At 46.2% G+C, this 27638-nt stretch overlaps 1 protein-coding gene across 6 annotated transcripts in view; it reads right to left on the bottom strand.

Moving 5' to 3' along the window:
- The window catches only part of Ext2 (exostosin glycosyltransferase 2), a 126938-nt gene that overhangs the window by 34206 nt on the left and 65094 nt on the right, over window positions 1–27638 (bottom strand). For all 6 annotated transcript variants that reach the window (NM_010163.3, NM_001355075.1, XM_006498733.4 and 3 more), the window contains 2 exons: window positions 9734–9923; window positions 322–488 (listed from right to left, as the gene is read on the bottom strand). In NM_010163.3, the coding sequence (NP_034293.2) occupies window positions 322–488; window positions 9734–9923 (357 nt within the window). The remainder of the gene's footprint in view (window positions 1–321; window positions 489–9733; window positions 9924–27638) is intronic.

Consider the following 27638-nt stretch of genomic DNA (forward strand, 5'->3'; position numbering starts at 1 on the left):
GCGCAGGCCATCCATCGGAGGGCGCCTTCCCAGCGCTTGCCAGCGCTGCCATGTCTGGACTGACTCATGCTCTCACTACTGTGGAGCCCACCAGCCAGGGCAGACTGTGATGCCTGGAAACATCCATTAGACTGTTCAATGCTACACACAGGCTTCAGAAAATATCTTCTGGGACTCTCACTGGGAGTTCTCAATATGGTAGAGCTGTCATTGGAGAACTGGCGGTCCCCAGGACTTAAAAGATACCTTCACAGCCCACTCTAGGCACATGACGGATACTTTGGCAACCACAGTTGTAGAGAATGCTGAAAAGAGCCTCACCTCATAACCAAACTGCAGCTCGTCAGAGGTCAGCATGATGATGTCGTCATCGATGGCCAGCACGGCCTCTGTCTCGATTTCGTCGTAAGGGAAGAAACGATTACTTAGCTTGTTTTCTGCAGTCCTCACAACCTTCAGGGGAACTCGGATTTTGGGCCACAGAGATTCTGGAAGAAGAATAAAAAGAGGTCTTTACCACTCACCTAGGTCTGTGAGGGCCAGCGCACCTTGTCCCTGTCACATCCAGATGAGGAAGCTCCACCAGGGACTCTGACATGCAGAGGAACCAGTTGTACGAGGGGAGGGTCTCACCGAGGCACTATCCTCTACAAACCTTTATAGCACTGCCAATTCTCAAGTGTTTCCAGCTCCCAACAGGGACACAAGGACAGAAAGTCCAGATTGCCAGTCTCAGGGCCTTGGCTTTCCTACCTGAACTTTACCTCCCCTGGCGGATACTCTGCAAACTGCTTTTCTACCAGTGACCCCAACTCAAAACTGGCCTGAAGGTCTGCTAGGAGACTCAGCTTCTGCCCGAGGCTGCCTGCCATCCCTGTATAACCATATCCAGCCAGTGGTGGGTTGAACTTACCCAATAGCCCATCCCTGACTGAATGTTGCCTTCCTAACTTAACACTCCACCCTCTTCCCCTGACTCACCAGGTTTGGTTTCTCAGCATAACCAATGTATAGAGCAAGCATCAGATTTCTAGGTCTGATTATGTGGGATTTTCTAGCATAGTGAAAAATAATTTGACTCTCCTTGTTCCAACCCCACTTTGTTGTGGAATGGCTGGAGGGACTCAACCATAAACTCACTATTCTAAACATAGCATTTAGCAAAGCACAACGCCAATGCTTGCTGGTCAGTATGGTACCGATGTCTACTGACCCCAGGCTCTTCACACAGCATGTGTTATGAGACACCAGGAAAGTTAAGCCGGCTGCTCCCACTGCTGTCCTTATCAAGATGGCAATCTTGGGAAGATCTAGTCTCAGCCACTCCTGAGACACCAAACTGAAGATGCAAGGCAGGAGGACAGACAAAGAGGAAAGCTGGTTTGACCAGAGGTTGAGTATCTAACCTCTGCAGAACACAACAGGATAGAGCAATACAAACATGTAACACATTGCTGGGGTACCCTTGGGTCTCAGGAGGGGCCTGTGTAATAGAGAGGTCCTATAATTAAGGAAAGCACTTCCAATTTTAAATATGTTTGTGTCACAGAGCATAAAGTAGCCAACTCCAAAATAAGTGTGTTTACAAAAGGGCTGACCCTCCCCACTTCCAAATGACTTCTGGATCCACTGTCTTTTAAAGGATGACAACAGTTTATTTTATTTTCATTTCCAGCACATTATCAGTAAGGATATAGGGGTAAATGTATAGTAGGCATGTAAATGGGAGTTCTGCCTTTTCTACGAGTTTTTTTTTAAGCCTCTTAGTTTTCTGATGTATTTAGTGTATGTGTATATATGTGCATGTGCACATCACACTGAATGCATAGGATTCAAGAACTAAACTGGTTGTCTGGTGTGTGCTCACAGGCTTCTCCCCACTGAACCATCTTGACAGCCCTCTGTGAGATATTGAAGGGAATCCCTTCTTCTCAGGAGTCAGCACAGTTGGGACACTATTGCTCAGCACAGTGGGGACACTATTGCTCAGTAGGAATAATCTAGATCCCTCAGAGATGTGGCATTATCTGATATATCCGATGATCTTCTATGCGTCAGAAGCAGACACTACTGTCAGAGCAGAGTCTACACAACTCTGAGAGGTTGAAGCAGTTTGTCCTGTAGTATTGAGTAAGAAACAAAAGCTAGTATTTAAGTCTATTGAGTAACAAAGACCGAATATGGCCCTAGCTATAATCCTCTGCAATGTGAGAATTCATGTTCTCTAAACATGGGTTTCACATCTAAAGGGTCAAAAACTATCCTGACTCTTATTTGCATCAGATTCCCTACTTAAGGCAAACAAAGCCCCTGTCATATAGCTATCAAATCTCAGATCTCCATAAAACCTGAACAAACACCTACAACAAAAAAAAGTTATTTAGCTTTAGCTCCTAGACCAAAAGGCTCTCAAACGTCCGGCCTCAGAATTGTCTTATATTCTTAAAATTACCAAGAATCTCCAAGGAGTTTAATTCATATGGAATCTACATCTGTATGTATGTATGTATGTATGTATACGAACACATGCTTACAAACACACTAAGCACAATGTTATATATGAAAACAGGAAACTGTAAAACACGTATGCATGCCCTTAGCTGGCAGACCGGAGTCGGTACCTTATGTGGGCTCAGTGTGAGAAAGCAGAGACAGGCAAGGATGATCTCACCCTCTTAACTCTTCAAAGACCCCAGGGAGGCTCCGGGTGCCCGACTCACACACTGGTAATAACTGGGTCTCCATGGCACCGAATCTGGCCTCAAACCTGTAATGCTCCTGCCTCAGCTGCTTCAGTGCTGGGATTATGCGCCTGGCTCACTGTGTCCACTTGTAGGTAGGGAGAATGCCTGCCACCGAGCAGAAGGCACCTCACACACTAATGAAACTGAAGACATGGAACTTTGGCCCTGTTAATTCTACAAGGCAACAAACAGCTCCGTTTTCCCCCTGAACAGGAAAGTGGCTCGCTGCTACAGTTAAGTGGAAACACACCTCTGCGCTGCGTGGAATCTGGACTTTCACTTGGGGAGTGTGTATAGCTTGTTCACCCCACAGGCATTTCCACATTCTTTACCTATATATATCCAAAGAGTCACTGGAGACGATGTCCATAAAGAGCTAACTTGCCCCTGTAAAGTCTTTGATGGGGGAGTTTTAGAGAGTGATGAAAGCCAAGGAGGATGATATGGAGCACAGATGGAGGCCAGAGTGAGCCGTGGCTCCTCCACACAGTCACTTTCCCCTGCTCCATGTGGAACCTGGGGAGCCGACACAGCTTTGACCAAAAGGCTCCTCTGCTTAAATGGTGTATGGGCCAGTGCCACCCCAGGCCATGCTGAAGAGAATTCTGCCTTCTCTTCACTTGTTCTGGAAAAGCGCAGTCCTAGCCTCAGGCTTTGGTCCTGTTGATGGGGCAGGGAGGCTGGAGGGCAGGAGCAGAGCCCGGAACATAGGCAACCTGCGTGTGGTTTTAATCCTAGAAAGACTGCATTTAGAAAACATTAGGGCGGGTAGATGAGGCGGAACAGAACCTTGGGGCACACAGGAGAGAAAACAGTGCTTCCAGAGCAGTTCACGTCTGTCTGTCTCTCAGTCTGACTTGGATCTAAATCGTCTGCATAATCCCAGGCTGAGATCCAATGACCCAAGCTCATGCTGCCTCTGCCATATGCAACTTTGTTCCTTAGGCAAATTACCAACCTGAGCTTCATTTTTCTTATTTTTGTAAGATGATGATGAGAGTAGCTTCCTCATGGAGAAGACACCAGTGACCACTAAATAAGTCCCCATCCTAGGACATGAGTGACACAGTCCCCATCCTAGAACATGAGTGACACAGTCCCCATCCTAGGACATGAATGGATCGGGTAATAGGACTCAAGAGCTCATGGCACCATCATCCTCACAGAAGGGTTCTTGAGAAGCCCTGTGAACTCTGATTCACTGTGGGTAACTGGAAGGTCAGACAGACAGACAGACAGACAGACAGACAGATAAGGGGATGTTCCTGCTGAGGCATCAGAGTGAGACGTTCCAGTGCTGAGCCTGCACTGGGGCCCCTTTCCTTATTCCCTTAAAGTCTAAATGGAACAGCATAGCATACCCTTGGTGCAGTGCCTAATCTCATGACTGTAGCAGGCAGTACAGAAATGTCACCTATTAATATGATGTTAACAGGAAGAACATAACATTATTCATAGGGAAGCCCCCAAGTTTATGAAGAACAAAAAGTGGAGTGTGGGGCTGGAGAGATAGTTCAGTGGTTAGGAACACTGACTGCTCTTCCAGAGGTCCTGAGTTCAATTCCCAGCAACCACATGGAGGCTCACAACCATCTGTAAAGTGATCAGACGCCCTCTTCCGAAGTGTCTGAAGACAGCTACAATGTACTTATATACATAAAATAAATAATTTTTTGAAAAGAAAAGAAGAGGAAAGGAGAGGAGAGGAGAGGAGAGGAGAGGGGAGGGGAGGGGAGGGGAGGGGAGGGGAGGGGAGGGGAGGGGAGGGGAGGGGAGGGGAGGGGAGGGGAGGGGAGGGGAGAAGAGAAGAGAAGAGAAGAGAAAAGAAGAGAAAAGAAGAGAAAAGAAGAGAAAAGAAGAGAAAAGAAGAGAAAAGAAGAGAAAAGAAGAGAAAAGAGGAGCATGGTGTCCTGGTAAATCCATAGAATGAGCTCCACTCCAGCCCGAAGAAGAGAGAGAACCCGAGAGCCACGGGCTCTGTAAGTACACTGAGGGTTTTGGCTACATCAAGCATCAGGAGAGGTAGCAAAGGTATGCAGTGTTAGGTTTGGCTGAAGCTAACCCTGAACTAGCCACTGCAGGAGGGCTCTTTCATACAGTGGTTCCCTAAGACCAGATATCCCCAGTCCTAGAGCTAAGGACAACTAAGGGAGTTACTGTCCCTCTTCCTCGCTGCTCCCTCTGACACGTACAGATAGACCCCTTAAGGACTATAATAGTCACGTTATGAATTGGGGGCACACCCTGATGTTAATTCAAAATGGAAATTAAGACTAACAGTTGAATTTCTGAGAAGAATCATGTTGGAATTTTGATGTAACTGCCTTGAATCTATAGATTGATTTTGGTGGTGGTGGCCCCCACAGGTTGCTATGTTTGAACTCTTGGTCTCCAGTTGGCAGAGCTGTTTGAGAAGGATTCAAACATGTAGCCTTGTTGAGGAAGGCGTGTCAGCTGGGAGTGGTCTGTGAGAAAGCCCACAGCATTCTGGTTGTCTTGCCATGTAAGTTCTCAGCTATGGCTCTAGGGCAGTGGCTGCTGCCGTGCTCCTTGCCATCACAACAGGCATAAATTCTAACCCTCTGAAACCATGAGCGCTAAGTTAAATGCTTTCATTTATCAGTTGTCTTGGTCATGGTGTCTCTTCACAGCAATAAAAAAGTAACTCAGACAACTATTTTTTCCTATTAATCTACGAGTGTGAGAGATCTTTCTATCTTCTGGTGTCTTCTTCAAATTCTTTCTAAAATATCTTAAGTTTTTATTCTCATGTTTTCTACTTGCTTGGTTAGTTACCCCAGATATTTCTGAGCTGGTGTCTATCTAGAAGCTTTACCCCTACTGAGTACAGTGTTCGTGGTACTGGAAGGTCCCTGCCTGCTAGGAGAAAGGCCATCAGCATTATCACCCAGCCACAAACCCTACAGCCCACAACAGTGACCTGCCTGCAAAACATACTGGCACGGCAGCGGTACAGATGCTACAGGAGGAGCCAGCCAACATCTAGTTGGATTTAAGGCCCGCCCAAGAGACAGATCCATGCCTGACATTGCTGAGGTGGCTAAGAACCTGAGGTGGGTAAGTCACAGGCTGCTAAAGGAACAGCAATAAGCTGACTCCAAATGACATGCTAGTCTTCTGATAGGTCAGTGCCTCGCCCGGCTCTCATCAGAGGAGCTTCTTATAGCAGACGGGAACTGATGCGGAGACCAACAACCAGACAGTGTGCCGGGAGGGAAAGTCCTCAGTGGGATGACTTCAGAGCCCTCCCCTCAAGGCTCTGGGATCTGTGTGGAAGAGGAGGCAGGAAGACAGTAAGAGACAGAGATGACAGGTGACTGCAGGGAAAGCGCCTTCCAGGTACAGCAGGACTGATGCACATTTCAATCAGAGACGATGACAGCACACACAGGGCCTGCACGGGTTCAAGCCCATGGGCTCCCACTCCTAACCAAGAAGCTACTTCAAGTGATACCCACCGGTAAAGGAAACCAGTTTTCTCCGATGGACTCCTACTGGGTATATCAGCTACACTCAGGGCAGGCCCCATGCCCACGAGTTGCTGGCCAACACTATATGAACTCATTGGTATTTTTGTAGACCTTATGTCCCATTTTATTTTTGGGGGCATTTTTTGTCTTATTGGCCTTTTGCTTTTTTATCTTGATCCCTGCTTTTGTTGTTGTGTGTGTTTCTTTTGTTGTTGCTGTGTATTTATTTATTTTTATTTTAAAGAGAGAGATAGAGAAAAAGAACATAAATTTGGATGGGCAATCTGTGAGGAGTTAGGGAAGGAGAAAAACACAATCAAAACTCATTGTATAAAAATCTTCTTTTTTTTTCAAAAAAGGTTATCAAATAATAATAATAATAAAAACCCTAAAGGTTGAATTACATACACAGTGTATATGGCCAGGCAAATGCCCTCTCTATCCCCCAAGTTCCGAGCTGAGGAGCTGGGGAAGAGGAAGGAAGGTGGTGACCTTTTTTTCCCTGACCACCTTGAAAATGATGTGACGAAAGCTCACTGGATTTCTATTACTTAGTCTACATATTTACTTAAACTTTAAACCCAGCAATTTAGACTTAACTGTAACCTAAAGTTGAAAGTATTTGGTTGGGTTGGGAAAAGGGAAGAAAAAAGAGAGAAAGAAAGAAAAGAAATCGGGAAGGAGTAGATTGCGCCTTCGTTAATCCACCCAGCCACAGCCATGCTAACCACAATATTTTTCTTAGCAAATGTAGAGAAAGCACAAAGCACCACTTTCACCTCTAATATTCACAGCCTATGCTTGTCTGCTTTGTCTTTCTTTAACATGTAGTTGAACACTCTGAAGCCTGCACTGACAGAAAGACCACAGCTGACAGCCCCACTTACGACTGAACAAACCTCAATGGCTTGACGAGGCACGGTCTCCTCAACAGCCAGCCAGCCCAGCTGACACACACCACAACCTAGGCCTCCTCAGACACTTTCCTCCTTAGAGCCAAAGTGTTTGAAAAGCTAAACTAAACTCATGGTCATATTAACCACGATATTTTAGTAAGGTCTACCAAAAATTAATAGGGCTACCCTGCTTCAAACTCGGGGCTTTGCTCTGCCTTTCATTCCCCAGTGCAGAGGCTAGAAGCAAACAGCCTCTCCTCTCATACCTGCTCCCAGAGAAGTGACTCAGACCCACGCCCCCCCAAGTGGCTACAAGGAGAAGCCCTTTTGGCAGGCTTATGTTCTATTTTATTTCTTGACTTGACAACCCGGTGTGCTTATGGGGCATGGAGTGGTAGCTCAGTACATATTTGGCCAGTAGAAAGAGCCAATCAGTCACCGGCATCTCCGCCACCTGCCAGCAGAGCCTGTACTTGGCCTTGTGGGCAGGACTGAGGATCGGCTGGGTGGCTATCCTCTATGATGGTGGCCGTAACGACAGGAGCAATTTCATGTGCATGAGTGTAGAGTAAAGCCTGTTCACCCTCTCTGAGTGAAGGAGCTATTAGTAGTGCAGGACTTGGACCTCCAGTTCACTTCTTTCAGGCAGCTATAACTCATGAAGCCAGGAGTTCCAGAGATGGTCTCTCCAATTCCTGTCCTCCATGGATCGTTTAAATGTTCTTTTATGGTTTCCTTCCATAAGCACCCTTATCTTTCCATCTTAGATTATGTCAATATCTTCTTTTCCCCTCCCCCTTTCCTCCTCCATCATCACCACCATCACCACCATCATCATCACCACCATCACCTCCACCACTACCATCATCATCATCACCACCACACCATCAGCACCAACATCATTATAACCACCATCAGCACCACCACCATCATCATCTTCTGCATCACTGAGGATGGGGTTTTAGGTGTGTTCCACCACACCCAGCTTTCCTTTCTTTTAAAGGATCAGCCAATCAGAAATTCTGAAAACTGGTCACATTATAACAAGCAAAACAAACAAACAAACAAAAAACAAAAAACAAAAAATCTGGCATAAATATCTAGCAAATGCTTGGGGGCATACCGTAGGGCTTTTATTGAAAAGAGCTAGTTACAAGGTCTGGGAGACGGCTCAGCAAGTAAAGGGCCCCTCTGAACAACATAACCACCTTTTAAGTTTGATCCTAGACACTCTTGTGAAGATGGTGGGAGGTGGTGGGAAGGTCTGTCAGTGGAGGGGTTGCCACTCAGCCTATAAAAGCACTTGAGCTTGATCTTCCAGTCTTACCATTGTGCTCTGACCTCCACACACACGCCATGGTATGCATGTGCGCATGCGCACGCACGCACATACATACACACACACACACACACACACACACACACACACACACACACACGCAAATAAATAATAAAGTTGTGCTCAGATTTCCACATCCATGCTATGACACTCATACATGCACCTGTGTACATATACGTCATCCTAACACATATAATAAATAAAGTTTAAAAAATTAAAAACCTATTTTACTCAAATGATGGCTCTTCAAATTTAAAGAATGCATGTGACCCTTTCAGAGAATAAACATGCCATGAAGTACTTTTTTTAAGCATGTGTTGGGAGACTCAAGAATTTTCTCTGGCGAATTCTGAGTTGCCTCACAGAGAACTGCTGTTCTCTCACAGCTTGGGCACTAACTCACCATTGTGGCTTCCAGGGTTGGCCATCCTGACTTCAGTGTAACCAGTTAAAGGGGACCAGCCATCAAAAGCACAGATACTGCTGTCAGGCAATAAACTAGACCTTATCGGTGACAGCAGTGCACATTACAGACTTCAAACTCATTCCTTGCTCTAATCCATCAGAAACTTCCTGGCTTTAATAGGCACTAAATGGCAGGGGCTTTGAAGTCCCTGGAATTAGGGTCAGTAATAGACAGGCTGAACGAGATGCTAAATGCAGGTAGGACAAACTCTTGTGCGTCCCAAATTAAAAGCAAATCCAATTAATAAAACAGGCCTCACCCTAGTCGCTGCAGCAGATGACAGGGGTGGCCAAGGCAGGGGACAAGTGCTGGAGCATCCAGCCAGCTCCTGTGAGAACCCATTTTAGGCTGCAAGGCTACAGGGGCTGTGGAGCTGACCTAATCAGAACAGCGGCTAGGCTATCGCTTTTTGTTTCCTTGAAGGAGGGCTCAATATCAGAAGAGAGATAAGGGAGCAGAAAACTAATGCCCTGTAAACTGAGTTTTCATGTAAACAAATCTGCTGGGACGGCAGAGGGAAGCTGAGACCTGTTTTCCCAAGGCGGATAGCCTTTGATCCCCTTGACTCTTAAGCTCTCAAACACTGTGGCTCCATCTATGCCAGGGCTCAGAGTTCACTGGGCCACCCTAGAACACTTCTGGTGAGATGACTCCAAACAGCAGGGTCACATTGCCTTGCCCTGGCGGTGTTGTTGGCAGAGGGTGGGAGCATGGGTCCACCCCAAGTCAGTGCAGTTAGGGGTGCAGGGAAGCCCTAGATGGCCCCTTCTGACACTACACCTCTTCATTCTCCTTACCTTCCGGAGGGTTTTTATTCTGATTATTCCAGACCACCAGCAGCTTGGACAGACTGGGCACCTTGGACACCTCGGTGATGACCCGGAAGAGGCTCTCCACGCGGTCGTAGGTGAGGACGATGGCAGTGAAGCCTTGGGACTGAGGTGGGATCAGCGGCAGGAAGAGCGGGTTGCTCACACTAGCCCACTTCTGCAAGAGGACAGGAGGACAAGGGTCAAGGAAGGAGAAGCAGCAGGTTGGCGGCTTTGCCCAACACCAGAAAGAGCTCAGCCATTCTTACAAGTGCCCCCTCCTCACTGTCTGACACCACTGAGAAGGGCACAGAGTACATGAGCTGCGATGTTTCTACAGGATGGATTTAAAACACACATCTACCTCCATTTCCTCCCCAAACCACTGAGGTGGCAGCTGATGACTGCAGAGAATGGGAATTCATGACAGCAGGGAGTCGGCAGGAGAGTGGAGAGGCTGGGATGCCTGAGAGGGCCAGAGGCAGGAGAGGACATGCCCACTTGACCCTGCCAGGAGAAGCAGTGCTGAGGGCAGAGGCCTACTTAAAGGACTGTGTCAGGATGTCAGACTCCAGCTCACAACTCTTCTCTCTCCAACCCAGCAGGTCATTTCTCTGTAGAAATGGAACCTCCAGTCAGGGACAGAGGCACAGGAGGCAAACTAGGATAAAGCGTGGATGTTGAGTGAGGAGCCCTGTGGCTGCCTTCCCTACTCCAGTCCCAGCCATGTGGCTATCTGGGCATCTCTAGCTCCCAGGGAAGCCCCCAGGCAGCACTTGTGTCCACAAAGACCTACATACTGATCATCTTTTAGCATCTCCTCTTTTAATCATGCACAGATTCGAGACTCACAGACAGTTCAAGAGCATCTTTAGCAGAAGTGGCACAAACCAAAGGAGCAGACAAAGCTCAGAGCAGACAGACAATGGGCACACAGATCCAAGTTAAAGCAACAAACGATATCCCCAGGGAGAAAAGGGGTTCAGCCATGAAAAAGTGGTTTTTATTTTAAATTATCTGTCAAAGATTGGAAAGAACTCTAGGATGTTAAAAGCCATGAGAAGAGTGTGTGTGTGTGTGTGTGTGTGTGTGTGTGTGTGTGTGTGTGTGTGTGTGTTTAAGGGTGAGGTTTTTAATTTAAGAGATAGAAAAAAATAGGTCAGAAACCAGGGCAGTCAGTCCAGCATCCTTTTAATAGGCAGTCTCAGAAACGACAACGACAACAGCAGCAGCCACCGCCACAACAACAGCCACCCCCAAAACCACAGAATACGAACAAATGAATCTGTCACAGAAATGAGGCATACTCTCAGTACGCCATGGAACAGCAAAAGCTTCAGACTGCAGGGGACCAAGAAAGAGCAAACACAGGGGCCTTTAAAACAGAGAAATAGAAAAACCAAAAAGATAAAACCGTGTAACTAGCCGCCATTCCTTCACAGCGGAGCCAGGAACACTCTCTGCAAAAGTGAATTTGGGTGTAAACATGAATTTGCTGGGCCAGTCTCAAAATCTCTCCATAATTTAGAAATTTGGTCAAAATAAAGTTTTGAAAGTAAGAGAAAAAAAGTAACCTGATTTAAATATAACAGTGTTAAGTGAAAATTCTTCTGTGCTAATGACAGATAGGAAGCTATAATTAAAATAATCTTACATATTTTAAGAGCTTCCTTCAAATAAAATTCACATTCTCTACAAGCCACCCATTTTAAGAATGCAGCAGGGCCTGGGGAGATGGCTTGGTAGGTAAGCATGCTCACTCAGCAAGCACAAAGGCGTTCTCAGATCCTATGTAAACAAGCAGGGTGTGCTCACACACATCTATAAGCCCAGCACTATGGGTACATAAGACGTAAGACGCTTCCTAGGGCTTGCTAGCTACCCAGGATAGCTTAACAGAAGAGCCCAGGCTGAGTGGAGATAAAACTCAGACTAACACCCTCCTCTGGCTTCTGTATGTAAAAAAGGCATGTGTACCTCATCCCACCCACCCCCGACCCCAACTACATGTGCACACACATATACTATACATACTCAGAACACAATGGTTCTGGTTACATTATTAAAAAAAAAACTATGATAAAATATATGTAACATTTCCATTCTAAATGGCTTTTAAGTATACAATTGGTGTCATTAACTAGACCCACAACTGTATGTTAGCTACTTAACAGCCCAGAACCAAAACTTTCACAATGACAAGGACAATGTGGAAAGCCCCAGCTGTCATTCTGGCTGCCCTTCAACTCCCTATAACCCTTTAGTCTCTGGATTCCTATCAATCTTATCTATGCCACTGATAGACACCCATCACCACATATGTGACAACAGCTGTCTGCCAGATGTGACAGTGCGGGCCAGGAAATGTACACAAACACATGGGCTACACATGGGATAGGGACTCGGGGAGTCCGAACGGGATTTCTGCAGCCCTAATAAGATCAGTATATTAAAGCTTATCTGGCCAGAGATGGCCACCACCGGAATTCACAGCCGAGAGAGCCATGACGTCACACTGACCCTAAGCTTCAGTCTGAGGACAGTGGCTGGGTGTTAGTATCCATACCCTAGAATCTTGCTACCTTCCTAGGAACCCTTTGTGTTTTCTGCTTCAAGCCTCATTCTTCATCTGGTCCTGACTTCTATGGAACTGCTAAGTCAACAGGCAGCCTTTTTCTTAAGTCACAGGCACTCTTCCAGGGCTGCTTAGCTGCCCTCTGCCATTACCATCCCAACCGACATGCCCGGACATTATGAGCCTTACGGTCCATTTGAAAAACATCATTTGAAATGAAGGATGTTTAAGATCACCTAATGTATGGACCGAGGCAAGGCTCAGTGAGCAGCCCTGAGTGCACAGGGTCTCACATTCATTAGCTCATTTGAAACTCAAACCCCTAGACAGGGTTGTTCTCATCACAGGTGATAGAAGCTTGGGGTAGAGATCACAAATTGTGTTCAATGTGATCTAGCCCGGGAGTGATGGAACTCAAACAGCCCAGGCAGTAACTCCAGCCCCTCCCACATTCCTCTACATACACACACACACACACACACACACACACACACACACTCAGCAGGTGGGACTTCAGGAAGGGGAAGGGATGCCAGTGGGCAATATAGCTACCTCTTCACTAAAACAATAGTCCTTAAAAATTCTTGATCCTTATTATCAATTCTGGGCCAATAAGCAAGAGCCAGCCTTTAAGAACTGTGACTGTAGAAAGCACATACAAAACACACCACATATCCAACTCCAAGACAAAGTGGGCACACAAATTTGCAAAGGTTACTATCCCACAGAGGCAGAAGGAAAAACGATTAAAACAACAAAACAAGGTCTCTGCTGTGGGAGGAGGTTGGAGAATGCCAACGTACTTGGACGCCTGCACAGCATGGACAGAATAAGGTTCTGAGACATGCAAAGCCAGCCTTAGTGGATGGGCACCCTGGAATTTAACCTGAGGCACCCTGAAGGCCCTGGGCTGATTTCAAGGTGCTGCCAGGAGAAGGAGCTGTCTCTGGCCAGATGACAGATTTCCTTTCTGGTGCCTTTAGGAAGTGGGTGGTCAGGGCAGGGAAGAAGGAAAGGGACAGTTTGCTGGGAAGGACTGTCATTCCCACACTACCCGCCTGCATCCCAAACAGGGCTGGGGCATGGGGGAAGGCAGCACATGGGGGGCAGATGGAAAGGTGCTCACCGGCCTGAAATCTGGCCAGCTGCTTCCTGGAACTCCAGAGACTGAGATGAGTGCAGGAGGCACATATGAGCTACAGATCCATCAGAGTCGGACACACTGCCAGAGGGAGGCAGCGCCATTGCCGCAAGCTTGGGAACCAAGAGGCCTCAACCGTGTCCAGTTTCTCCTTCTTAGCAGCTGTATAACTTGGACAAAGTCCTTATGCCTCCTGTGCCTCAGTTTCTCTCTCATAGCCTGTGACACTGCTGCTAGCTTTCAAGATGGTGCTACTTGGCACAGAAGAGGGAATGCACATCCTGGGCATCCACGACTCCAGGGGAGGGGAGCCAGGACTGATCTTGTGCAGTGGGTTATCACATGTCTAGGGTCTCAGCACACTGTCTATGTGAAATCGTGCCTCCTCTCCAGCATCCCCAGTGTCCTGGTTTACCTGAATTCTACTTCTGCTAATCATCCAAATAGACCATTTTTATTCTCACGATTTGCTCTTTCCCTTTTGAGCCTCTGTTTCAACCACACCGAAGGCTCTGTGAGGGCAGGGGACATAACATCCAGTGCCTGCAACAGTGTCTTCTTGCACTATTCAAAATGCTGGAGAGCAGAAGACTCATATCCACTGACCCAGACCCTACTACAATTGTCCCCTACGTAGAGGCAGGAAGCATGAGTTTTGAAATAGTTTCCAACTTGGTTAGTTCACCTTAGAAGTACTTCTCCAGACTCTCGCCGTGCTCAGAACTACAGAATGCTGTTGCAGTGTTTAACTGGCGCAGAGGCCTTGCTACTGACAAGCTTTATAACATGAAAACATTTCTGTCAGCAGCCATTTCCTCATCTTTAAGAACGGAACCATGACAGTATCTATTTCCCCGTGGAATGATGTTGAATTTACATGACATTGTGCATGAACACTTAGGATAGAATACATGGCTTAGTTTACCCTGCTTTTTACTCTGCAGTTTACTGTGTGCTTTCATCTGCCACAATGCATTGGCAATGCAGAAACCACTCGTACCAGCAGTGTTCCAGGAACACGTTCTTCATGTCTACATTTTCTAATCATGTCCTCCAAGCTTAGATGAGTGTTCAGGATGCAAAGATGAACACATTCCTCACTCACAACAGCGAGGTGATTGGATGGGGAAGACAGCAGGGTAGAACGATAAATTACAATGCCAAACAGCAGGCAGTACAATAGGGTACCAAACAGGATTCCACAAGCAGCGATGCAACACCACCCCGGGGAAGCAAGCTGCAGAAGGGAGAAGCAGGGGAGGGCTGCCAACTGAGCAGCTTGTGCACAGAGTCCAGAGAGACAGAGAGGATCACAAAGGCTGAATCCCAGGAGTGAGAAGCCCTATCCTGCAGGCCTTTTCAGTCCCAGGCCTGCCTCGTTTGTTTCTTTGGAAGCTCTCTCCTCCTGGGTAGTGCTGTACTGATGCGTGACCATGTCTGCCTTTAAAGTTCACAGGTAGGAAGCCTTGGTGAGTGGCGGGCTTCTGTATCAAGTACCACCCCCTCCCTGAACATAATCACATTTGGCTGCAGAGCTCAGCAGCAGGGTAGAGCAAAGGCAGCTTTTAATTGGGCCACATGCCTTCAGAGAAGTTCTGTGCCACTGGAGGAAGGTCAACAAACCAAGCCCAGAGAAATAGCCCACTGGAAAGGGACATTTAAAAAAAAAAAAAAAAGGCATTTAGTCACCTCTGAAATACCTTTCAGGACTGACCCCTGCTGGCTGGTCACAGAGAGTGTCTACAGTCTGGGACCTCTTGACCGCACTTTCTGCAGGAAATCAGGCAAGTTTAAACCTCCATAATTTACTCAAGGCTCTGGCTTCTGCCAGGAAAAAGCAAACAATGCTGTCAATTAACCCTGGTGCCTGATTAAGTCTCTACGAGGGCAAGATACACGCAGCAGTGGGGACGGGAAAGAAGGTAAAGTCATCTGTGAGTTAGGACGGCAGGAGTTCCAAACCTATCGCCTCTTGGGAATCTGCTCACTCAGAGGCTTCAGGAGATGAGCTATTTAACAAAGCCCTGGCCTCGGTCACACTGCCCAGCTCTTCTCTCACCCATCCTCCCACCCTCTCACCTCACCCCTACAATGGGTATTTGCTGTGGAAATCCCACGAAGAAACCTTTCATTGCTAAACTACAGTCACACAAAAGTAGTTGATAGTAACCAGGGCAACCGTCCAGTCTCGAAGCCAGCCCTACAGAAGTGCTTGCCTTCATTTCAGTGGACGGCTTGTGGGCTCCTTTCTAGAAGACTCACGTCTCGGAATACCTCGAGAGTGGCCGGGGGAGACCAACCTTAAAGTCAAGGGCAATCAAATGGTTTCTTCTTCAAAGGACTCAACCTTAGGCTGCACATAGAGGAAGATGTTCCTGTACCTCTGCATCCCTGTCCTGGACTTCGTAGAATCAGAGATTATGGTAGCCTGAAGCCATCCTGGCCATGGTTACTGTGCAGAAACAAAATGACCTTTGCCAGTCATTCTGAAAAGGTCTTCCTGGGTTGACTTGGGGACCATAAGAACCAGGAGGGGAAAGGCTGCTTTTCCTGACTGACCACAGCCTCGTCAGCCTGCGCAGTCTCAGTGCCAGCACAGAAGAAGCCAAGGACAACTGGAAACCTAACTCCCTGTCCTCACCATGTCAGAGACGCTCCACGTCCCTCTGTCTAACTTCATGCAGAAACAAGAGACGAGGACAGACATTAAGTCGGCCTATATTTGATGTAAACAGAGGCACTTTCCTGAGCGAAAAATGAGACGTCAGAGAAGAGAGGAAGAGGACCGGCTATTTCACAGAAGCCTGGAGCCCCTGTAATGAGCAGCCTTACCTATTCCTACCTTGATAGAAAGGGCAGTCTTGTTGTTTTGAAGTTATCAACCCTTACTTCAATGTGGTTTCAATTATGAATTACCAGACTAGAGGGGGTGGGGGGAGAAAGCTTTGATTTATTCTTTTTGCTCCAATTATGCATGATGTGTTTCCACAGAAGACTTTGAAAAGTATTTCATCATGCCTCTTATCCTGCAATGGTCAAAGGGCAACACCGACAGGAGTTAACCCTTTCCTTCCTGCCTAGGTTCAAAGAGACTATGGGCGGATGTGGGCCACAGGCTCTGAAGCAAAGGAAGCCACGAGAGGGTTAAGAGTTCTCATCATGTTACTCGCTCGCACAAGGGTGGTGTCCCCTGTCCAAAATGGTGAGATGATATTTATGTTAATGGTTACTGGGAGATATGAAAGGGGCAATCAGTAATGTGGCCCATGCTGCCTTAACCATTAAACCTCTATAGCCCCGACTACCCACAGCTTTCTCCCAGAGCATGCTGACGGGCCATGTGTCTCCAAGCTAGATTTCTTAGCTCACAGTGGAAAGAACTGAAGACAAATCTAGAGTCAACCTCCTGCCTCCCAAATAATAACAGGTTGCTCTGAAGAAAAAAAAATAGAATAATGACAGAGGCCAAACTTCACTGATGACTCATGAAACAGACATAGGGGTGACAGAGATCAAAGGCCAGAAGACTAAGACAACTGTCAACTACAGGGAGCATTAGCTGCCAGTCAGGAGCTCTGCCGCCTGCCTCATGCACGTCTCCATGAGCTGCTTGCTGCCATGGTGCAGGGGGATGTTTATGACCACATATGTCTCCCTTGTCATGTCTGAAGACACCAAGAGCCACAGCGATGAGGGTACATTCAAACATTTCTCTGTCCTCCGGATAATGGGGTCTTCTCTGGAGACCTGGCTCACTATGGACCTCACACTTATTTGTAATATTTTGCCTGTGGTTTGTTGGTCTTCCTGGGTCTGAGGCCTGGCCCTGTGTAACAGTTCTTCAAACTATCAGCCACCTTCCTTTCCAAAACAGCCTCTTTCTCTCATACTTCTCTCCTCTTGCAGCTCCAACTGGGTGTGCTGGCTGCATACGGCTGCTCTCCACACCACGTCAGCTTCCACCGCTGTCTCTCTGGGCTGTGTTCTAACCATTTCTTTGGACCTCATCCTCAAGTGTAAATGGGGAGTCTGGATAGCTTGGTTTCTGCTGCTCTTACTCGGGCTTCATGGTTTTATGGTTTCTGATGGGGGCTCCTCACTTCTCTTGACACTTTACTGAAAGGATTGAGACGTGGACTGAAGATAAATTTCTCAAGGCAGGGTCTGAGTTTCAGGGCCATGCTCTATCCAGTTCCCTCTCGCTGTATCGGGACTAACCTCATGGTGTGACCCTGGCCCACAGCCTACATGGGGTGGGATGGTTTGTGAGCACAGGCCTCAGCACTGAGCCAATCTAGGAAGGTCCCATCTTCATGTCACACAGACACAGCTCTCCATGTCTTGGTCTGGATGGGTCACAGGTGACGAATCCTGTTCCTTATCCTCCCCCTCCCCCCACTTCACATAGTGGTCATGTTGAATCTCCGCATCACCAAAGGTTTTGGATTTCCACAGTGAACACCTGCTGTATGCCCATCTTCCCAGGGCAGCAAGGGCCAATCTGTTTCAGGGCTCAGCTTCCCTTCCTGACAGCTCAGCAACTGGTTAAAACTGACCCATGGTACTTCTCTGGTAGATTACTACTCAGTTGGGAGAGATCTTCCTGCATTCACGCGATCAAGTTAGTCATACACTCCCACGTGTCTTGTTTAATTTGAGGGCCAAGTTTGTGTGTGAGTTTGCTGGAAATAATTCTCATGAAAGTTGGCAGTGATTATATAACACTTGAAATGATGGAAACAGAATTTCTACACAGGAGAGGCTAGAGTTCTTCAGACCCCTGTTTTGTCACCAAAAAGGTGAGGTGGTTTATCACCATGGATGATGGTGATGGCGACTGTGTGGTTCTGCGATCACACCCCAGGGCTTCCTGCACTCTAGGCAGGCGTCCTGCCACTGAGCTGCACCTAGTCCAGAGGAAGGTCCTGAATGTCTCACTTCCTTCGCTAGTCAGGACTGAGGTAGCCGAGTGCTGCTGCTGGGTGAAAGGAACCACAACAGAAATATTTCAGACAGTCACTCGGGTGTAAAGAAAGTCCCGCTGTAAACAGAGTGGCATCCCATTGTAAATTCCTGTTTCCATATGATAAGGCACTGGATAGCCTGACCTCTACCTGTGGTTCTTTCATACAAAGATTCAACGAAGTGTGGATTGAAAACACTTCAGAAAAATGCTAATTCTGTAAGGAACGTGTAAAACTGATGTTCACAAAGCACTCACAGAGGCTCAGGCATCAGGAGCAGTCTGGAGATTATCTGACTCTAGGAGAACGAGCATAGATCTATGCACTCGCACACTGTACACTAGGGGCTTAACCATCGGTGGGGTTTTCTGTCCACAGGAATCCCACACAGATGCTGAGGTCAGCTGCATCAGTGGCCATAACAGTAACAACTTTTTAAAGTACTGTGCCATTTATAAACATCTTCCTTGTAAATTATACCTCCAATTTTTCATAATCATACTACTTAAGAATTACCCTACACTATTCCCACTTTACAAATAAAGATAATAAATTTCAAAAAGGTAAGAAACCCACACAGGGTCAAACTAGTGAATGTTCTTGAACTCAGGTTTGATTCCAAAATGTCCTTTTCTTTGAACATTCAGACTCCAATAAGTAACCAGGAATTAACTGTGGCACTATGTGGGGCAACAGGCTATGTAGACAGCCTGGTCTGCAGTCGAGCCTAGGTCTTGAACCCCAGTGGGACCTGTCCGGTGGTAATTTCCAACAAGGCGTTCCAAGGCGTTCAATCATGTCTCCTGGACCCCTGGCCCCTGTTGAAGTTACTGCCCCCACAGCCCCGACAGGAGAGGGGCGTGGCTATCAGTCATATAGGAACAGCACCAAGCCTTCCCACATGCAAATAAGGTTTCCCCCAAACTCTCAGTCCAAGCCAATGAGAGGTAGCTGCTGCTGAACCCTGAATCACCCCCAGAACTGTATATAAATCCATCCAGGGACTTAAAGGTGCATGAGAACGACTCCTTCATCTGAGTCTTTTGTTCCAAGAGCTGTAACACTTGGGAAGAGATCTTCTGTCCCAAAGAGGCACCCGAGGTCCCACCGCACTCCTCACTGGATTGTTGGCTTTTCATTGGCCCAGCCCAACCCAACTCAGTTCAGAGCAGCTTGGAGTTACTGAGCGACCTGGAAGGCACGGCAGAGACTTCATCTTTCTGCCTGCACTCGCTCCCCTTCGCTGGAACCCTCACACCAGACCTGGACAGAGATCTCTGTGGAAAACCTCTGGTACCCAGGCCCACAGTACTACTCCTCTGTAGTCATTAGCACTCCTAGGCCCAGCCTTACAGATATCAAACTGTTGCTGAGGGAGAGTCTCTCAGTCACCTCAAGTCACTCAGATCATGAGCAGTAGGGGAGGATTAACACGCGGTTCAGAAATGTCTGGGTTGCACTTAGCTCACTGAAGGCTCAGGGGTTAAACCCACCTGACTACCTCTTGAAAATTCCTGCTATTAGCTGAGGCTTGGCCACTTCAGTCTTTTACATTTGGCCAGATGCCCACCCTCTGTTTACAGTGCCAAACTACTGTCAGGAAGAGCTGGAAGGGTGGCCACTGATTGCTTTTCAGGTAGTGAGGAAAAAGTTGACATTTCGTCTTCCCAGTGCTTGGAAAGGAAGGCGATCATTTATAAGAACCTCATCTGGCTGCGGCCTCCATCAGCGGGATGGACACAAGCCAGTGAACAGCTCCACATAAGCCATATTAAAAGAATTTGGAATGAGCAAAGAGAAGATTCCAGATGTTGATACTTTCAATAATTCATGAGTTATAACAGTCTGTAAGCAATAAATTTCACTAACTATATCTATGATATGACTGCTTAAGATATTGGCAAAAATAGCAACCATTGATTTTATTGGCTTACAATTTGACATATTAAAAATAACAATTCTACTGTTTTTGACAGGAATAGTGCATAGGATTGGGTTTAATTTTTTTTTTTTTTTTTTTTTTTTTTTTAGAACAAACACACAATCCTCACCCTCTAGTTCGTGAGGATATGGACAACATCTGAAAGAAAGACCTCCATGAAAACACTCAGGGTTCACTTGATTCCAACAACCAAGGCTCACCTATCGTCTAAAGACAGCAACTGAGGCTACTAAACCACTACTTCTCATGAGAGGGTAAGCAAATTTGCAATCTCACCTAACTATCTCATGCTTGAAAAATTCTAGCAGTTTGAAAGGACACGTGACGTGCGTAGACTTGTGTGCTGGCAGCCCACTGGCTCTATCAGCAAGGTCAGCTGTGAGGAGGGAAGATTTCACAGGCAGTCTTGGGAATAATTACATTACAGCTCAGGACATTTGAGCACAGAGGGCCATCACAGTTATGACCAAGAAAACCCAAGTCTTTGTCTGTGAAATGACAGGATGCAGCACTTGGGGAGAGCTGGTAAGGTGGAAGGGACAGCCTCCACAACACAGCCACTTCTTAATTCTCTGGAATTTCACTAAGGCATATGTTTTGTCTACTGTGCTTTCCTCTGTTTCTTCTTGGGGGAAGAAAGAAGGCACAGACCCACAGGAGCAAAAGGAACAGGGAAGGAGACAGCAATGGATCTGGGTCTGACAAATTTTTGGAAGCTGAAACACATGGGAATGTTTCTTTTCAAAAATCCACTTACTGTAAAACACATAGAAATGTGGGATAAAATACAGCAAAACTCCTTTTCAACCTACAGCTGGGGTTACAGGAAAAAAAGAAATCCCAGAGGCCAGGAACCAAGTGGAGCCCCGGGGTGGAAGACAGTGGAATTTTGCAGAGCCATGGCTGGGCCCAATGATGCTCAGTCAGCATCAGTACCTTTGAGGCCAGGGAGGGAGAGATGGGGAAAGGATTCTGGGACACAAACCCCGTGTGATCGAGGATGAGGAGCAGGAAAAGCCATCTACAAAGAGACATAAGCAACACAACACACTCCTCTTTCTCAGCCTGAGCTTGGGGTGGTGTCAGAGTTCTCCTTGGCAAAGTTTAGTGGAAAGCAGTCCTCATGCAGGTTTGGATATAACAGTCTACATAAGGCACAGATAGTCCACCTGCGGGGCTGGGGCAGGAGCATGATTCATCTCTAGAGTACCTGAAGAAGCATTAACTCCTTAAATAATCATTGACAACACACACACACACACACCCCTACCTCATCAAAGATGAACTCATGCTCCAAAATTACAAAGCCTCCAAGAAACAATATAACCAAAGCAGCAGACACTGACACAATGAGATCTCAGCAGGAATCCAGAAACCTGGAGAAGCAGAGAATAAATGTCTCAGATTCCTGAAGATATAAAAGACACTAAAGGGTGTCAGGTGGGTTCAGAGTTTAAGGTCAGCCTATATAGTGACATCCTGTCTTAAAAACAAAAACATAAGGGCCAAGCAGACAGATTTGATTAAAGTAACCAAAATGAACTTTTACAAGTAGCTACTGAAGTTTAAATCACAATAGATAGATGAAATGGTAGAAAACACTGTCTCACACAGAGATATGAAATGTGGGAAACCTAGGAAACAGAACAAGAACAGAAGGTAAAGGCAGAAGAAAAAAAAGTTGTACCCGAATTTACCAGGACTCCAGAAGGGATAACTAGTGAGAAATACACATGCATACCATTCATAGACTAGATGATGAGAAACTTCCAAAATAAGCAACAATAAGAGGTTCAGGTGAAAGGAGAAGCACCCTCCAAAGCCAGGAAGCACTGGTAGTCTACCTAGACGGGAACCCACATGGGACTCAAAACGGAGGGTGTGAACTTGAAAAGTAAAAGGGTATTATTGATAGTTGGGAAAGCCACTACTTCCCTCATATGCACAGAAGAAAAGGAAACAGTAATGAGACACTGGAAACACCTTGGAAGAAGCCTGTGAGCCACACCACCATTACAACACCAGGATAAAACATGAGTTGGAACTCCTCCACAGTGGAACAAGCCTTTCACAGGGGTCACATATCCAGTATCCTGCACATCAGATATTAACAGTATAATTCATAACAGTAGCAAAATTACAGCAGTGAAATAGCAATGAAAATGATTTTATGGTTGGGGTGACCACACCACGAGGAACTGTATTAAAGAGCTGCAGCATTAGGAAGGTTGAGAACCACGAAGACACACCTTCAAAGGGCTATACCTTCTGCTAGAAGTCTATATGAGGACATGAAGGAAGCTTTTACTTTTCAATTGCTTGACCTTGCCTAGCTAACACAGCCGTTCCTTCACCAGCAACTGAGCCTGTATTTTCTAGATTCCAGCACATAAAGAAGACTGGCTGAGACCTCCAGCCTTGTGGGGTTGAGCAATTACTAGCAACTACTAAATTCTTGGATGGGGGGAGGGGAAATTTATTCCATAAGTTCCATAACTCAAGAGAACCCTGACTAACACATAGGGCGAGGTACCATCTACAAAACAAAGGATAAGGACTCCCGCTCCCTCCCTTACTCAGTTCTCAAATGCTTGGGGCCCACACTTACTCATCCCTTCTCTGACCCTCACCCTGGGGCACAAGAGTCCCCACCTTAAGCCCAGACCTTCCAATCAGCTTTCTGTGCCTCACTCACAAGAGATGATGCCACCATTGACCAGGTGCTTAAAGAAAGCTTTCACTACAAAAGAGCAAATAAGAAATTAGAAAAGAAAAAGGAAAGAATAAATAAATACAATCACAAGCAATATTTTCAGAGATGGAAAATAACGTATCCTTAAAATAAGAACTGATATGAAAGATTAGTTTGAAATAAAAAAGATGTTTGTTTGTTTGTTTGTTTGTTTTAATTAAAAGAAAAGTTAAAATATAAAGGGAGGAAATGTCCCAGAAATGAGTACAGAAGGATCAGGCCCAGAAGAAAAAGCAGCAGAGCTACTCCACACATTCACCATCCAGGCACAGAAGCTGCAGAGAGAAACGAGAGGACAGAAGAAGAAAATAACAAAAGACATTCAAGAAGAAAATGCCTCTGCACTGAAAGGCAAGGATTTCCAGCTTGAAAGAGCTTGAATCAGCATTGTCAGCAAAAACACTCATGTGGGGGCACATTATCCTAAAATCTTTAGAACACAGAAGTTGCCAAGAGTTAACATTAAAAGCCAAGAACTAAAATGTTTCTCTTTCTGAGAGTACATGGAAGGACCAGGAGACACCAGCAACGATTTCAAAGTTCCGAGTAAATCTGCCTCCACCACAATTCCGAGTCCAAGCCCTCAGCACATGGGAAGCTCATTTCCAGACACCCACAGTGACTGAGCAGTGTCTCCTCTCCTGTGCACTGCCTTAGGCAGCTCCCTGGAAGGAAGACACCAGAAAAAGAAATATGCTAGACCCTGGAACAGGAAATAGAACAAAGCAGAGAGGAAAAAGAATTCCAGCATGGCAGAGGATCGGGACAAGAGCTACACATAGACCCAAGAAGGACTCGCACTGCAGGAGACAGGGCTCGGCAGCCAAAGAAAGAAGGCTGGCCTTTACCTGAGCCGACCATTTTACTGTCTTAACTAGGGTGGTTATAACGTGAGAACCATTTGCAATAGAGCCAAACAAGGTAAAAGACAAAAGTAACTATCAACTCCCTGGAAAACAGAGGACCCTAAGTACTGTTCATAGCCCCAATACACAAGGTAAACAACATTTTAATTAAAGTGATGACTCATTAGCACTGGTCTAATACATGCAAAAAACAGAGAAAGTGAAGAATGGGAGAAAAAACACCAACTTGGAAAATGTGGAAAAGATGTCTCTCAGTGAGAAATTTTAAAATGCCACTATAAGCATTTTGTATGGGAGCAGGAAGACACGCAGAGGGGAAGGGAAGAGTTGAAAGCAGATGCCCCAGGAACAGGTTCCAGTTTTTATGTGACTACTAAAATGCATATGTGACACAGCACTACTTTTTAAATGATAAAATAAATAAATATTGCAGAGAGAGAAGGGAGAGGGCTCGGATAAAAATCAAGTGTCAAAAACTCTAGCTAGAGCAATGTGGCCAATTATTCTAATCACAACTGTAACGGCCTGGTTATGAGAAAATCTCATTCAAATATTACTTTGGAGACTTAAAACTATGTTCTGGGGTTGCTGAGGCTGACCTAAAGGGAGCCTGGCCATGGCTGCTGAAGACCAAGGATCTGCTGTGCTCATGCCTGATAACTCGTGCTGGGCAGCATCACCAGGACAGCCTGTGTGTCCCCTGTCCATCTGCTGCAGGTCAAGCCTCCACACACTCCATAATATTATTCCACTTGCACATGCTGTGCAGTGTCAAGAGGCAGCCAGGTTTGATTCATGAATGCTGCGGCCCTCAGAGTGGACCACAAGTTAAGGATAGAGGCAGGGAGTGGGGAATGTGTCCCCCTTGGGGTGCCACCCCACATGGTGATGTGTCCCCTTTGGGGTGCCTATAACACAGATGTCTGTTATGCATCTTTCCTTCCACTGCAGAAGATTAGATTGACACAGTTATGATCTCACACACACCAAGTTTGCCTTTCACATTCCTTATATACTCTCCCCTTTTAAATCTGGCTTGTGGCCTGGGCCTTCCTATCTTCCCTCTGACCATAATCAGCCAAGCTCCTTAGTTCTTGCATCTTTCTATCCATAGACCAAGGCCCAGCTCTCTCTTCCCTGACTGCTGACAGATAATCTGAGACTTGGCTTTCCTGCAGCTTTTCACAGAAAAGTCTACAATATAAAGTAGTCTACTAGGCCACTTGTGCAAATGTTCCCAATTCAGGATATACTTCTAAAAACAATATAATTCAAAAATGTACTTAAAATGCAAACTAGGTTTCTGAATTCCATACATATTTTTGTCTTATCTAGGCAGTAGGAGGGAAAGGATCCTAGAATCAGCCTTAGAAGGCCCCTTGGGGAAAAGAACAGGCCCTCAAATTCCAGAGGTTGTGTTGTACACAACCCAGAAGCTAAAGGGCGGAGCTGAGTTGAACTAGGCAATTTGTTAAACTGGTGCCTCTCCCACTTGAGAGTTCTGCCTCCTGCATCTGACCATCCTTCCTGGGCTTCCAAGTAATTACTGCCTGTTCACATTTACAGCTAAGTGATCTTTCCAGAACAACCACAGCCACTGTGAGCAAGGGCCATCTGCACAGCTGAGTGCATGCAGCCTTCAGCTGTAGGCGAAGCAGTGACAACACAGCATGAACAGCCTCTGGATAGTTCTGACCTGAACCCTGCAGGTCAAATGGAGGGTCAAGGTGAGGAGAGACAGCCTCCTCTAGTCAGTGAACTAGGATGTGGAAAGTCAGTCAAACTCCACATCAAAACATGGTCCCCAGGTCAGCACCATAATACAGTAGACCCGAGGCCTGGGAACCTGCTAGAAATGTAAGTCCTGTGCACCCACCCTAGCCAGTTTGGATCCTGGAGTGGATGGGCAGGACTCCCCACATTTGCCCAACTGAGCCCATGGCTGGCACCTACCAGCCAGGAGCTCTCATGAACATCTCAGAGTGTAGCCAGTCCCTGGAACTTTCTATAGCCAAACTCTGGGCTTGGTCAGAGGCTGACAGGAAGTTCCCATACTAGATAATCCTGGTTATCTTTGGTTTTGGGGGGTTGTTTGTTTGTTTGTTTTGTATTTTGGTTTTTTTTTGTTGTTGTTGTTGTTGTTGTTTTTTTTTTTTTTTTGAGACAGGGTTTCTCTGTGTAGCCCTGGCTATCCTGGAACTCACTCTGTAGACCAGGCTGGCCTCGAACTCAGAAATCTGCCTGTCTCTGCCTCCCAAATGCTGAGATTAAAGGCGTGGGCCACCACTGCCCGGCCAATCCTGGTTATCTTATCTGCAGGTAAGTCATCCCTCCAGCTGGCCTCACTGGAACCAGCTCTTGTTTTTCCATCTTACCCTTACATGGTTACACACGCTAAGCAGCCTCCCCAGACGCCTCACTAGAGTTTATCAATAGCTGTGATGAGAATGCCTATTTTCCTTCTGTGATTCGGGTCTAATGTGTTAGTTAGGCTATCTATTGTTGTGATAAAACACCATGATCAAAAGCAACTTAGAGAAGAAGGGGTTTATTTCAGCTTACAGGTTAGTCCCTCATGAAGAGAAGCCTGAGAAAGAACTGATGGCAGGAACTAAGGCAGAGGCCATGGAGAAATGCTGCCTACTGGATTGCTCTCATGGCTTGCTCAGCCTGCACCCAGAACCACCAGCCTAGGGGTGACACCACCCATGGTGAGCCAGACCCTCCCATATCAATCATTAATCAAGAAAATATAGTAGGCTTGCCTACAGGCCCAAGTGAGGTATTTTCTTTTCTAAAATGGTTCTAGCTTAGGTCAAGTTGACATAAAACTGGCCAGCATATCTGACATAGCAAATGCAGAAAGGAAAAGGGAAGGAAATCTTCCCTAGTGTTATTGCTGATTAAAATTGGAAAAAAATTTAATCAATGAGTGAATAAGATCACAACACTGATAGAGATGGAATAAAAATCACATTATAGACAAATAATGAGGAAATTCACAATTCTGAGGATATTACTTTTGATGGTTTAAAAGGCTGTTACTGAGACAATTAAGCGTGGTTAGCGTGTACTAGAGATCCAAATGCAGTATAACACCCTATCTCTGTCCTGGCCTCCATCTACACCCTCCTGCACCTCACATATCTGACCCCAGACATCCAGAATGGTTGCCTGGCCAGCCCAGAAGTGGCTGCAGGGATAGTGAGGCAGGAAGCAGGGACTTAGAGAGATGATGATAACATTTGGCTGGCAAGTGCAAACACAGAAACAGATCAGTCAGCAGACAAATAGAAAAGGTAAAAGATACAGGAGGCCCTGGGATGAGCAAAGAAAATTCAGGATAAAAACATACATTCTTTTATTTGTTTGTTTGTTTATTATGATGTATGAGTGTATGTGTATATGTATATATCTATATATGTATTTCATGTATTTTATGTACATGGGTGCTTTGTCTGCATCAGATCTCATGAGGCTACATTTATAGATGGGGATTGAACTCAGGACCTCTAGAAGAATAACCAGTGCTCTTAAATGCTAAGCCATCTCTCCAGCCTCCCACCCCCTCTGTATTCTTTCTTTTTAAAAACAACTTTTGATGTGCCCGTGTGTAAGTGTGTGTAAGTGTGTGTGTGTTAGACATATTTCTT

The sequence above is a fragment of the Mus musculus genome, chromosome 2 (assembly GCF_000001635.26).
Source record: "Mus musculus strain C57BL/6J chromosome 2, GRCm38.p6 C57BL/6J".
Lineage (NCBI taxonomy): Eukaryota > Metazoa > Chordata > Mammalia > Rodentia > Muridae > Mus > Mus musculus.